This window comes from Anabrus simplex, chromosome 1 (genome assembly GCF_040414725.1).
Source record: "Anabrus simplex isolate iqAnaSimp1 chromosome 1, ASM4041472v1, whole genome shotgun sequence".
NCBI lineage: Eukaryota > Metazoa > Arthropoda > Insecta > Orthoptera > Tettigoniidae > Anabrus > Anabrus simplex.
In genome coordinates, this window is record NC_090265.1 from 1,533,673,945 (window position 1) to 1,533,689,518 (window position 15,574).

The 15,574-nt window shown below is 41.9% G+C and overlaps 1 protein-coding gene across 1 annotated transcript in view; it reads right to left on the reverse strand.

Moving 5' to 3' along the window:
* LOC136880125 (melanocortin receptor 5) overlaps nt 1-15,574 on the reverse strand; it is a 76,862-nt gene that overhangs the window by 13,293 nt on the left and 47,995 nt on the right. Inside the window, exon 2 of the mRNA XM_067153279.2 lies at nt 2,960-3,399. Coding sequence (XP_067009380.2) covers nt 2,960-3,384 — 425 coding nt within the window. The 5' untranslated portion in view covers nt 3,385-3,399. The remainder of the gene's footprint in view (nt 1-2,959; nt 3,400-15,574) is intronic.

Genomic DNA, 15,574 nt, shown 5'->3' on the forward strand with positions numbered 1-15,574 from the left:
ATGCTTAACCTTTTTTATGAGTAATTTTTATCATGTCCGCCTCTGTGGTTTAGTGATTAGCGTGATTAGCTGCCACCCGCGGAGGCCTAGGTTCGATTCCCGGCTCTGCCACGAAATTTGAAAAGTGGTACAGCCTTGAGAGGTCAAATGAGTAGAGGTGGGTTCAATTCCCACCTCAGCCATTCGCGAAGTGGGATTCCGTGGTTTCCTACTCCTCTTCCAGGCTAACGCTGGGATAGTACCTAACTTAAGGCCACGGCTGCTTCTTTCTCTCCTCCTTGCCCATCACTTCCAATCTTCCTATCCCCTACAAGGCCCCTGTTCACAATAGTAGGTGAGGCGGCCTGGACGAGGTACTGGTCCTCCTTCCCAATTGTATTCCACGATCCAAAATCTCACGCTACATCACACTGCCCTGGAAGCGGTAGAGGTAGGATCCCTTGCTGAGTCCGAGGAACAAACCGACCCTGGAAGGTACACAGATTAAGACAGAATTTTTATCATAATCGATTGCATCGAGATCTTATTGTTTTAGAGGGAATTAGATGGTCTCAACCTTCAATCGTTTAGCCCTCAGGAGCTGATGATGAAAATATTTAATATTACTCTAATAATACGTAGGGATGTCAATAAGTATCTGCAATTTTCTGTAATTGTCTTTAGGCTGGTTCTATGGCGTCGTGGGCTCACCAGCCACTAGATCGCACAGTTGTCTGAGTCAGTGGTAGGTTTCAGCATTATCAGATCAGTACAGCTTGCGGTGTTGCGACGAAAATATGGCCGCGCCACTTTCTGCTTGCACCAAGAAAGAACAGCGTTTTGTAATCCATTTCTTTGTCGTCTGAGGTTGTACCAGGAGCGGAGATCCATAGAAGACTTTCAGCACAATATGGGGACAATGTTTTGCCACAGCGAAGTGTTTACCAGTGGACTGAACAGTTCAAAAGCGGTCGCACTAGGGTGAAGGAATGGTGGTGGTGGTGATTATTGTTTTAAGAGGAAGTTCAACTAGGCAACCATCCTCTATATAACACTAATCAGAGGGAAAAACTGGAAGGGATCCGACACTTCGAAAAATGAAGGTACCGGCCAAAGGAAGACAAGGGCCACGAAGGGCATGGAAATGAAAGACTCCCTAGGCCTCCTTACGTAATACCGTCGGGGTTGGAAAAGAACAAAAGTTGACCAAGGGAGGTCGGATAGCATAGATGAAAGTGAGGAGCCTGGCACAAGTAAGTGGAAACAATGCCAGGACTCAGGTGAGGATCTCGTGGTCGCTAACCCACGCTACAATGTTCAGAGCCCCTAAGGCCCCTTTTAGTCGCCTCTTTCGACAGGCAGAGGATACCGTGGGTGTTATTCTACCGCCCCCACCCTCAGGGGGGGGGGGGAGGATGAGGAACGATCCGGGCGTCCATCTGCAGCCGTAACTGATGCTAATATTGGACATTGTCCCTGCATTGTGCTGAAAGTCTTTTATGAATTTCTGCTCGTGATACAGCGTCAGACCACAGAAAACGGATTAAGGAAAGCTATTCTTCCTTGGTGCAAGTGAAGAGTGGCGCGGTCCTTTGTACGTCGCAACGGCGCAAGCTGTACTGATCTGATAACGCTGAAACCTATCACATACATAGACAACGGTACCATCTAGCGGCTGGTGAGTACACAACGCCACAGAGCCAACCTAAAGACAATTAGAGCAAAATTGCAGATACTTACTGACTTACCCTCGTAATAATAATAATAATAATAATAATAATAATAATAATAATAATAATAATAATAATAATAATAATAATAATAATCATCATCATCATCATCATCATCATCATAATAAGATCATCAGAACCTGGCGGGTGAGATTACAGGAAACCAACTACAGTCCATTGAGAATAGGAACCAAATCCAAGGGGATCGCAACAGACTGCTTTGCATTTGCCGATGATATTGCTGTTCTCTCAAACGACATAGAAACCGCTAGAGCTCAAGTTGAAATTTTAAAGGATATTGCCGAACAAACTGGTTTGCAGATATCGTTTGAGAAAACAGAAGTAATGACTAACATCAAAGAGGCTCCACCAAAAACTCCATACAAAATACGGGGACATCACCCGAGTAGACAAATTCAAATACCTGGGTGAGATCATCATGAAAAATGGACTGGACAAAGAAGCACTTCAGGAGCGAATACGCAAACTGGAAATAGCCTACCAAACATCCCGCACAATCTACAACAAAAAATGCCTTTCCCAAAACACCAAGATACGTCACTATGAAACAGTTCTGAAGCCAGTAGTTCTATATGCAGCCGAAACCCTGTCTCTAAATGCCAACAAAGGACTCCTTGAAGAACTGGAGAAAAGAGAACGCAAAATTGTGAGAGGAATCTTGGGATCAAAGTACAGAAACGGAATCCATCAAAAGAGATCCAACAAGGAAGTCTACAGCAAATTAGAGAAAATCACCGACACAATCAGAAAAAGACGGGCACGATTTTACGCTCATCTGAAAAGAATGGACGGAAGAAAGTTACCTAAAGAAATCTTTCACTTTTTTTTTATTCAAACCCCAAAACCACAATTCCCTGGTTTAGAAATACCAAAGAAGACCTGCAAATGCTACATATCTCAGCTGAAGACGCCATTAACAGAGATCTCTTCCGCAAGAAAATATTGACGAACGGGCTAAACCGAGACGAGCAACCGAAGAGAAGACACGGTGCCCCTTGGACAGAGGAGCGTAAGCAGGCCCACTCACAAAGAATGAGGGAAATTTGGGCTCTAAAGAAGGCCAAGTTCAGTGTCAAATGCAACAAGACTTAACGTGGTCCTTGATGGCCCCAGCGAATTATATAATAATAATAATAATAATAATAATAATAATAATAATAATAATAATAATAATAATAATAATAATAATAATAATGCAGTACACTGAGTGAAGAGTTGTTGATAGTTACCTGTAGCTCATGAGCTCCCTGTACCTTAGCGCGTGGACCACAGCTACGTATCGGTCTACCGCTATGGCAACCATACTGCAGGCTGACGTGAGGAGCGAGTTGGTGATAAAAAAGAAGCGCAGAAGACAGGACCATCGCTCGTGATCCTGAGAGAGCTCGCACACGTAGCGGAACGAGAAGTAGTAGAGTGTGGTGAGAGCCACCCACAGATCGGCGGCGGCCAAGTTCACAATGAACCTGCTGGAGGCTCGGGAAATCCACAGCTCCCCAGACTTCATCAGGCGGCAGCTAAGTACGCTGAAGATGATGAATGTGTTGATGACGATTATAAGCATCAGCATGAAGATGTCGAGGCTAGCTTGGAATGACAGGAGATAAAGACCTCCCACCCGATCGGCTGTGCTATTCGCGTTCAGGCACGGCATCGTGCAGGAACAGCACTAGAACGTAAAACAAACTGCAATCAGTTTGGTAATTCAACCAGCAGAAGTAATTACTTTGAGAGCTATCATTTTTCAGCTTTCCAGTTAGATAACACTTGACAGAAGTTCCGGATTAACTTGTCCGGGTGATTAAACAATAGTGAAATTACTCGTTACAAGAAAATAAAAAATAAATAAAGGCGATTATCTAACTGAAAATGAAAACCTACAACCTGTTCAAAGAGGATAGAATAGAATAGAGATGAAACTCAATGATAAATTTCGGTTCCAAGCCACTTGGCGCTAGTAGTTTTAGTCTCTTTTCCGAGATAGCGCCACAGTGTGCATTCTGGTGCAATACCTTAGTATTACTTTCAACAGATAGCGCGGAGAATTAACATCCGGCGCAGTGACGCACGTCCGGGTATGCTTACGGCTCCTCACCCCTCCTTTCCCTGCCCCTCGCCCCCCCCCCTCAAACGGCGATAATAATGCAGTTCTACTACTTCCATGCCCAATACATTGTTAATTCATATATTTTTATTTCCAAGTACTTACTACGTTGCAAATAATGATCTGATACCCCTAGTTTGTATGGCATACTATGTTACTGAGAACATAACCACACACCTCAAAGCAGCTTTAACTTCAAATGAATGATTGACACATTAACACAAAGCTGATATTATAACAAATAAGAAATCCCTTCGAAAGCAAGACAATAGAGCACACCATACACAAGACAATGGGGTATCACATCAATATCCAAGTACCACATGAAAATAAAAATAACAGAATTAAATGCACTGAGACAGGAAATATATAGAACTACATTAATACAACCATTCAGCTTTCAGCCCCTGATGTGTACTCAAACAGGAAATACAGGATTTCAGGAGGACTGGCGAAGATATATTTCAAATAAATAAGCACAAGGAACTAAGATTTACATCACAAGCACATGAGCACTTGGAATTGAAACAACACAAATACTGTAGCATCATGGGAACTATCGATTAAAATCGATATACGTTTGAACAAGGTTAATCGATTGGGTAAAGTCGAATTCGATGCAATTCAGCAATATTATCTCCACAATGCTCGACATTTTATGACTAATTAATTTGCGAGAAGTGCCCACTGATTGAGGTTAGACTTGAAAAACTTTAAATACTTCACTTCGAGACAAAGTGCCTTTAATTATTAACAACGCTCATTTTATGCTTACTTGCGTGCCATCTACAGAACGTGCATATAACTATTTACACGTTATGAATGACCTCCAGCGTCATCTAGAAAAAGAGACTGAAACTACCTGAAGCTAGCTACAGATTGGAACCAAAAGCCCTATTAGAGTTTCACCCCCCTGAACCTGTTTTCCAGTCTTAGACCGGGTCAGGGATGTAATGAATGAAACATATATAGGCTAGTATTACAATGGGGTCGCCACTCCCAAGGTGATTATTAATGACTGATAGATGCAATGAAATGATAATGGAGAGTGTTGCTGGTATGAAAGATGACAGGGAAACCGGAGTACCCGGAGAAAAACCTGTCCCGCCTCCGCTTTGTCCAGCACAAATCTCACATGGAGTGACCGGGATTTGAACCACGGTATCCAGCGGTGAGAGGCCGACGCGCTGCCGTCTGAGCCACGGAGGCTCGATTATCTAACTACCAAGAAATTCAAATTTATAAACCAGTGAGGGATAAAATAAATAACTCAATCACTTGGAGGATAAAAACATATATTGAGGGGTTCGGGTAGGGGTCTTTTAGTAATATATTACACTATAATACACTTTAATTTGTAGTGTAATATTGTGGTGTTGCAGAAGTATGCTGAAGGTGAGATGGGTAGATCGAATCACGAATGACGTGATTCAAAATCGACTTCGTGAGAGGAAAAATATTAGGCTAAATTTGAGGAGAAGAAGCGATAGAAATAACACATATCTTAATGACACCCAGGATTTGTTCAGTTGGTTTTTGAGGGAAGTGTAGGTGGTAAGAATGGAAGGAGTAGACCAAGGTATGAATTACCTCACGGAACAAAATATTAGTCACACTTGGAGAAATCATTACAAGCATCGTTTAATATTGTGTAACTGCACTTCTGGACTTGATAACCGCCTGGATTTGGTTCGTAAGTGAGTCCACAAGCTTGTGCAGGTATGTCGCATCCAAGTCAAGGCAGTCATTGAGGATTTGATCGCGCAATTCCACCAAGTTGAACGGGATGCCCTTGTGAACGGTTGGCTGTTGAGAGAGCTCTTGCATTATTGTAATGATAAAGTAGTTAAAACCTGTTGAGAGAGAGAGAGAGTGTGTGTATGTGTGTGTTTTCCATTTGAATTTTATAACAAGTAATTCACTTGATGTTCAGCAGATTACGTATTCTAGGTGGACCTTGTTTCGAATTTAGGTTTAGGAAATATTTTAGGTAGGAAATAATATTAACTTTTTAAAACAATATTTAGGTTCGTTGGTATATTACTTACAAAGGCAGATCATAAGGAGTTGTAACTCATTGTAACTTCCGCCGCAACTTTTCTGATTTTTCGTATACATATCCGTTCAAACTAAAACGAAGGTAATAATTTATTAAATTAAATAACACGATACGCCTGTAAACTTCGATTTAAAAAGAAGTTAAAGATAATACACGGTCATTTCACTGGATAATTACGGTACGGTACTTAACAGTTTTTGGATTGTTGACGATTGTTGCTACATGCACATGGTAGTTGTGTAAATAAATACAAAATCAGCCGATTGCTTTTTTCCCATAATTTGTAGTCTTAGTTCCCTACATACTTTGTACTTTCCACCTTCGTTTATTCATCGAGTAAAAGTTAATAGTCAAATAATCAAATTACTACATCCCAATAATATTGCAGTTCAAGCCCCCGGCGTAGTTTTGACAGAAATTATTGTAGACAACCTCTTATTTTTAAGCATTTAAGGACACCTTTATTCTCTGTCCCGCGTAGTAGGGAAAATAATAGTAATCAATCAGAGGTAAAAATTAATATAACCACATCCCAGCTCAGAATTGTAGTGTAGATACAGTATATATAGATAGCACCGTATCTTACCTGCTATATTCGTGTGTATCTGTTAGAGCATAGTACTAATAATAATCTGTCTAAGCATTTAGCTTTGTTGGTAATCTTTGAGTACAGTAGTTCTTGCTAATTTCAAACTTGCAATTTTCATTTCTGTTTGTGTTTAGTAGTGACATACGGTAGGCTACCGGTATTGTAATTAGGATACATCTGAACTTAGTTTAAAATTATTGAAGTGGACTGTACAGTAGTATACGAGTAATCTCTTATTAGAATTTAGCGTGCTTATTTTATTATTGTAAAATATTTGTGTAGTACCGGTATAGTAGAGGTATCCGTAGAAACTCTCTTACTAAAATTCTGTAGTTGTAATTAGGATAGGCTTAATTGCATTTTAGATTTGTGTAATTCTTGTGTATTCCTTTCGGTATTCAGTAATTAAAAGCAGTTTTTATCCTGCCAGGGTGTTGTAGGATACAAATAGTGCAAGACTAAGTAGTATTGTAGTGTAGTCGTATATTAATTACATTATTGTCGTGTGAATTTTAGTACTATCCCACACAACATATCCCTCCGTTCATTTTTTGCCACATAAGTTATTTTATTTTCATTTTCATTTTTTCCGTAAAGAATGGCTAAGGAGTGCAAGTGCAGGAACAGTGGGTATGGCGAGACATTGAGGGGTGTGAGGGAGGAGTTGGAGAGTTTGAGGGAGATAATTAGGATTCTCACAGAAGACAGGAAGGAAGATAGGCCTCCCTCAAACAATGTACAGGTTACAGTAGATGTACAAGAGGATGGGGAAAGAAACGGGGGAGCTGTAGAAGACAGGTGGTCTAATGTTCTAAGGGCTCTATTCAGGATCAGAATTCAGGACAAGTGTCTGTGCGAAATCGATACGAGTCACTCCAGGTAGAACAACAGGGGGAAGATGAGGAACAGAGAACTGTTTTTTTTTTTTTTTTTTTTTTTTTTTTTTGCTAGTTGCTTTACGTCGCACCGACACAGATAGGTCTTATGGCGACGATGGGACAGGGAAGGGCTAGGAGTTGGAAGGAAGCGGCCGTGGCCTTAATTAAGGTACAGCCCCAGCATTTGCCTGGTGTGAAAATGGGAAACCACGGAAAACCATTTTCAGGGCTGCCGACAGTGGGGTTCGAACCTACTATCTCCCGAATACTGGATACTGGCCGCACTTAAGCTACTGCAGCTATCGAGCTCGGTGCAGAGAACTGTTGCTGAGATGTGTGGAAGTAGGAGGAAGGGAAAATGTAGGAAAGGGAAATGTAGAGTAGAGGACAGGAAAAGACAGTTGGAACAAGGTCATGGGAAGGAGAAAAAAGAGGAGGAAGGAGCTTCTGCAGCTATCAGGAAAGATAGGGCTAACCAGGAGGGGAGGGGATCAAATGATGTGGGTAGGGTTGAGGCTCTGGTCATGGGGGATTCCATCGTTAGACATGTCGGGAAAGTGTGTGGAGGAAAGGGAACCAGGGTAGAGTGTTATCCAGGAATTAGGTTGAGGCAGATGTTGAGGAAAGTAGAAGAGAGGGAGGAGGGGAAGGAGAAGGTGGTAGTGTTTCACGTTGGTACCAACAACGTAAGGCAAGCTGATATAAGTATAAACATAGTTGGAGATGTGTGGGATCTAGTAAATACAGCACGGGTAAAGTTTAAGAAAGCTGAGATTGTTACCAGTGGAATAATGTGCAGGAGGAATACTGACTGGAGGGTGATTGGAGATTTAAATGAGACTATGGAGTGGGTCTGTGGGAAACTGGGAGTGAAATTTCTAGATCCTAATGGGTGGGTAGGAGATCGGGATCTGCGCTCAGATGGCCTTCACTTAAACCGCAGTGGTACATATAAGTTAGGATGTTTGTTTGGAAGGGTTATAGGGAAGTACATTCAGGGAAACGGGGTGGCCTAGGGAGCGGTGATAAGGGAACAGGGAACTGGAAATCAAGTAGGGATGACATTAAATGTTAGTGTTGAACTGTAGAAGTATTGTAAATAAAGGAATAGAATTAAGTAATTTAACAGATATACACTTACCAAATACTGTAATAGGAGTTGAATCATGGCTGAGAAATGATATAATGGATGCAGCAATTTTCTCACGAAACTGGAGTGTGTATCGTAGAGACAGGATAGGAATGGTTGGTGGGGGAGTATTCATTGTGGTGAAAGAAGAATTTGTAAGCTACGAAAAAGTTAAAGATAAAAGCATGAAAATTTAGGTGTAAGGTTCATTTCTAAAGATAATAGGAAACTTGATATCTTTGGAGTGTACAGACCTGGAAAGGGTAGCACTGACACAGATTCAGAATTATTTGATAAGATAATAAGGTATGTGGGAAACGACATGGAAAGGAATGTGATTGTAGCAGGAGATCTGAATTTACCAGGTGTCAATTGGCAAGGAAATGCGAACGATAGGAAGCATGAGCAACAAATGGCAAATAAGTTAATATGGGAAGGACAGCTGATTCAAAAAGTGATGGAACTAACTAGAGGGAAAAATATCCTAAATGTAGTGCTGGTAAAACCTGATGAGCTCTATAGAGAAACCGAAGTAATAGATGGTATTAGTTAACATGAAACGTTTTTTGTCGTAGTTAAAAATAAATGTGATTGAAAGGAAGGTCTTAAAAGTAGGACTGTTAGGCAGTACCATATGGCTTATAAAGCAGAAATGAGGCAGTTTCTAAAAACTACTATGACCGGTGGATAACGGTAAAAAAAATGTAAACAGACTCTGGGATGGGTTTAAAGCAATTGTTGAGGAATGTGAAAACAGGTTTGTACCTTTAAAGGTGGTAAGGAATGGTAAGGACCCACCTTATTATAATAGAGAAATAAAGAGATTAAGAAGGAGGTGCGGATTGGAATGAAATAGCCTTTAGAAATGGCCGTGGATGTAAGGAGAAATTGAAGGAACTTACTAGAAAATTGAATCTAGCAAAGAAGGCAGCTAAGGATAACATGATGGCAAGCATAACTGGCAGTCATACAAATTTTAGTGAAAAAATGGAAGAGTATGTATAGGTATACTTTAAGGCAGAAACAGGTTCAAGAAAGACATTCCAGGAATAATTAATGAACAAGGAGAGTGTGTATGTGACGATCTTCAAAAGGCAGAAGTATTCAGTTAGCAATGTGTAAGGATTGTTGGTTACAAGTATAATGTCCAGATAGAGGAGGAGACTGATGCTAAAGAAGTATTAAAATTTGCATATGATAACAATGACATTTACAATAAGATACAACATTTGAAAACTAGAAAACCGGCTGGAATTGATAAGATTTCTTGGGATATACTAAAGACAATGGGTGGGGATATTGTACCATATCTGAAGTACTTATTTGATTATTGTTTGCTTGAAAGAGCTACACCAAATGAATGGAGAGACATAAAGCTGAAAAATACAGGCCAGTAAGTTTGACATGCGTTACATGTAAGCTTTGGGAAGGCATTCTTTCTTATTATATTAGACATGTTTGCGAAATTAATAACTGGTTCGATAGATGGCAGTTCGGTTTTAGGAAAGGTTATTCCACTGAAGCTCAACTTGTAGGATTCCAGCAGGATATAGCGGATATCTTGGATTCAGGAGGTCAAATGGACTGTATCTTGATTGACCGGTCTAAAGCATTTGATACGGTGGATCATGGGGGACTACTGGCAAAAATGTGCGCAATTGGACTGGACAAAAGAGTGACTGAATGGGTTGCTATATTTCTAGAAAATAGATCTCAGAGAATCAGAGTAGGTGAAGTTTTATCTGACCCTGTAATAATTAAGAGGGGAGTTCCTAGAGGCGGTATTATTGGACCTTTATATTTTCTTATATATATATATATACATATATATAAATGATATGAGTAAAGAAGTGGAATCAGAGGTAAAGCTTTTTGCGAATGATGTTATTCTGTAGAGAGTAATAAATTGCAAGATTGTGAGCAACTGCAATGTGACCTCGAAAATGTTGTGAGATTGACAGCAGGCAATAGTATATTTATAAACGGGGTTAAAAGTCAGGTCGTGAGTTTCTTAATAGAAAAAGTCCTCTCAGTTTTAATTACTGCGTTGATGGGGTGAAAGTTCCTTTTGGGGATCATTGTAAGTATCTAGGTGTTAGTATACGGAAAGAACTTCTTTGGGGTAATCACATAAATAGGATTGTGAATGAAGGGTACAGATCTCTGCACATGGTTATGAGGGTGTTTAGGGGTTGTAGTAAGGATGTAAAGGAGAGGGCATGTATGTCTCTGGTAAGACCCCAACTAGAGTATGGTTCCAGTGTATGGGACCCTCACCAGGATTACCTGATTCAAGAACTGGAAAACATCCAAAGAAAAGCAGCTCGATTTGTTCTGGGTGATTTCCGACAAAAGAGTAGCGTTACAAAAATGTTGCAAAGTTTGGGCTGGGAAGAACTGGGAGAAAGAAGGCGAGTTGCTCGACTAAGTGGTATGTTCCGAGCTGTCTGTGGAGAGATGGCGTTGAAGGGCATTAGTAGACGAATAAGTTTGAGTGGCGTCTTTAAAAGTAGGAAAGATCATAATATGAAGATAAAGTTGGAATTCAAGAGGACAAATTGGGGCAAATATTTGTTTATAGGTAGGGGAGTTGGGGATTGGAATAAGTTACCAAGGGAGATGTTCAATAAATTTCCATTTTCTTTTAAATCATTTAAGAAAAGGCTAGGTAAACAACAGATAGGGAATCTGCCACCTGGGCGACTGCCCTAAATGCAGATGTCGTCGTTTTACCCGCTCTTCCAACGAGTCGCACAGATTTTCAATGGGTTGAAGTCAGGTGATTTTTCAGGCCAATCGAGATGTAACAGAGTGGGAGAGTGTTCACAAAACCAGTCACATATGCGTCCAGCGCGATGAACTTTGCTGTTGTCATCTTAAAAATTCCCGGTATCAATAGCGTACTCTCATACAGGTGTTGGCTGAAAGGCAACACCTGTTCATCCAGAATGTTTGAATAAATATCCCGGTTCGTGTTAGTGGTAACGTCAGTGAGCGGGCCCAATCCATGATATGAAAAACACCCTTAAAACATCACACATCCATCTCTGACCTTGCACACATCCAGGATGAAATGCTTCATTTGGCCTTCAGTGCACTCGCCGACGTGAGTCATCGGAATGCAGGCAAAAATGTGATTCATCAGATCACATCACATGCTGTCCACGTTCGATGATTTCTAGCCCACTGCATATGCGCAGCTCTATGTGCCTATGTGAAAAACGGCCTCTCTCGAGGTGACCGACTCCAAATGCTCTTTGCACGCAGATCCTGTTGCAATGTTCTCTCGCTGACAGGTTGCGATGGATCTTCATTCACTGAGTGCAGCAATTTCTGCCGGTTTTGGAAGCGTTTTTTTTATTTTTTGTTTTTATTTTTTGCAAGTTGCTTTACTGTACGTCGCACCGACACAGTTAGGTCTAATGGCGACGATGGGACAGGGAAGGGCTAGGAGTGCGAAGGAAACAGCCGTGGCCTTTATTAAGGTACAGCCCCAGCATTTGCCTGGTGTGAAAATGGGAAACCATGGAAAACCATTTTCAGCGATTTTTATTAACAAGCCGTGAATTCGCAGATTCAAATCCCAGTTTGGGTCGGTGGCCCTTGAAAGTGTGTTGTAATGGCAACAGCTCCATGTCGTTGGTTTCTGGCACGTTAATAAAAATTATACATACGTGTATTAGCGTCAAAAAACTGCAATTGTTTAATCATATATTCTGTATCCCAGGTTTGAGAGGGAAACTAATAGGACAAGGTAAACCCTACCTAGCATATGTTGTGACATATATATATTTCTTTACCAACTAACAAAATATCTATACCCATAGCCCTTACATTCTATATGCATGTTGTGTGTGTGCGTATACTGTATTTCTTCGTCGCATTATTTTTATAAATTGTCACTTTTTATAGCTTATCACATGACCATTTTACATTAAAAATACAGTATTTATTCTAAACCAGAATACTGCATCTTCACTCATACTTTTTATTGTTGCATTCATTTCACTTGTATTCGAAATATATGAAATCCTGCAGTTATGTTGGAATGGGAATAACAGATGAAGAAAATGGTGTGTCCAGCCGTGGGGGTGGGGAGTCCAAGGAGTCCAGACACCCAAAGAGTTTTAACGAATGTACTTTTATTAAGCATTTTATATATACTATACATTATTATTAGCTTCCGGAATCCACACGAATCCACCACTCTTATTGGACCCAAGGACACTCATTCCTTTATTAGGTAATCTATACCACCTAAACTATCTGGATGTTTGAACACCTACCTAAATAAAATTCTGGATGAAGTCCTACCATAATGCCACCCTCACCCCCACCCCCAAACTAAAATCCTGGCTACGTCAGTGTGTGATGGCGTCGATTCTCCCGAACTTCTTTTCTTGTTTAGACGGGCTTGGAGATGGATTCCCAACCCTGGTCGGTGCTGCCACCTCCGCCGGCTTGAGCTCCCGGGGCAGAGACTTTGGCTTCGCTCCCTGCAGTGTCGGCTTGGGTTGTCCCTACCTTCGAGCTTTTACTCTGAGACTTTGCTGACGGGAGCAACTGCCGCTTTGGGTGGAGCGATCTTCACAAGTGTTGTTGAAGGCAACGATGAATCTGGTATACTCTGTACCAACTATCATGCTGGTCTAATGCCTCGGCAGGTGCATTCATAGAATTGAACATATGATGTGCCTGCTGGTAGAAAAGACCATCCAGGGACGTGATCTCCTGGATCTTCTTCTCACTGGACAGTTTCTATCACGAGGAAAATGAATACCAGGGCAGTTAGTGCACTTGTTCGGAGGTGTGCACTCTACCGCGCCATGAGTTATCACATACACACGGATTCGAACAACGAGATACCATATGTCCGAATCTTTGGCATTGATGACACTGAATGGGAGGAGGAATGTACGGTCTCACATCGCAACGGTAGGTTGTAACCTTAACGTTTTCTAGTAACAATGACAATGTGAAGGTGAGAATGAATGCACCCGTAGCAACGTCTTCACCGTTGACTTCGCATGTAATGCGCTGGATGAGTGTCACGCCACGGTTCTTCAGGTCTTCCATCAGCTCGTCGTCAGTGTACAAAGTGAATTCGCGGTGGAATATGACGCCGCGAACCCGATTCATAGATTTGTGCTTTTCCACTTTGACGGGGATTTCGCCAAAGTGATCGCACTTAAGCAACTGAACAGCTTGAACTGCAGTGTGCGTCTTCAAAAGCAAACCATCGTTGCGCATTTTCTCGAGGTTCCCAAGTTCGCCCTGGACACTTTCAATGTGTCTACTAAAAGAAATGGATTTAACCACTTAAAATCAAGCCCACCTGTTCTGGTAGCAACCAAGTACCTTGGGGAGCTGGATCCCATACTGTCACGCTGCGCTAGTTCCTACGGGGTTCACCCTCTCAGGGTATCGAAAGGAAAAGGGTAGGATGGTGGACCACTCTGGAATGGTTTTTAGGTCGTTCTAAAGCCATGTCCGAAATTTTCATCCCCGAATGCCACGTACTCCGATCAGAGGCTTCTGTAGCCGAACCAAGCAGCCAAGTTAATACCCACCTGGTCGTAGCCATTATTAACCGCGGTCCGATGATTGACTATGCCTAATATGGACTGACTGAGGCAATGAGCACCATTACTCTCTCCTCATATCATCCATAAAAGCGTGTACCCCTTAGCTTATACAGAGTGATAACTATAGGTTTAAAGAATATGTTCTTCTGGTATACGGCAGTGCACTGTCAGGCGGATATTACATGGCGCTTCCACCCAACGGTTTGTGGATACCGTCTGGGCTTTCGAGCGGAGTCGTACACGTAAGAGGCCTCTCCCCAAGCAGCACGCACATCAAATTTTGATTCGGTCTACAACTGACCCTCAAGAAAATAATAGAAAATAAAGAGGGGACCCATGGTCACAAGACCATTTTAGTCGCCTTGTACGGCAGGCAGGGCTTATCTGTGGACGTGTTCGGCCCCTAGCATTCACAGGGGTTCAGTTCATGATACCGAAACCAAAATATACTTCCGCACTTAGGTCGCCCCTTTTAGTTGCCTCTTAAGACAGGCAGAGTGTATCGTGGGTGTATCCTTCGTCTGCGCCCCCCACCCACAGGAGGAGAAGTATGCTAGTTGCTTTACGTCGCACCGACAGTAATAGGTCTTATGGCGACGATGGGACAGGAAAGGCCTAGGAGTTGGAAGGAAGCGGCCGTGGCCTTAATTAAGGTACAGCCCCAGCATTTATCTGGTGTGAAAATGGGAAACCACGGAAAACCATCTTCAGGGCTGCCGACAGTGAGTTGTACATATCCCTTCTCTACTTGACCTAGCCCACGTGGTGGTTATGATCGTTCAGGAGTCAGATCTTCATGTCTGACACCGTGGTTAGTAAGTTCGAGTCCCGCTGGGAAAGAAAATGTTCGCTATGAAAACGTTGGCTGTGAGGGTAAGATACAGTATGTGATATGATTACATACCATTGCTAATCACTTGATTGCTTGTTGAAAGCTTGGATTCAATTTCAAACCTCTCCACAGTGTTCACATGTGAGGGCATATGACGCCGTTGATGGTGTACCGTACGTCGGATGGCGACATTAAGCCTTGAACAGACCTCTCAGTATTATTTGACAGGAGCAGGTTAGGTGACGACAGCGGGTCACATCCTCTCCTTACCTCATTACCATCACTATCTCATACCCAGACACGCAGGCAACCTTTGAGCGCCAAACAGACCTGTATCAGTCGAGTCAAACACTTCCTCGGACACTCCCTGCACTAAAAGCCATACGCTAATTAAATACCTACTTGACCTTCGGGCAACTAACACCTGGCGCGTTAACTTTGAAAACGTGCACACTCAAGTACAAATTCCGTAGTGTTGCATATTCATAATGAACGTGGCGGCCTACAATCACGGGACAGAAATACGCACAGTTCCATTTAAAAACAACAACTTGGTATCACTACCTCGCTTATTATTATAAAAAGCACGATATTTTAGTTACCCAGGGAAAAACAACATATTGCTATCTTCAACTAATCAGAAGATATTTGAGAAGAGAGATGGGAGT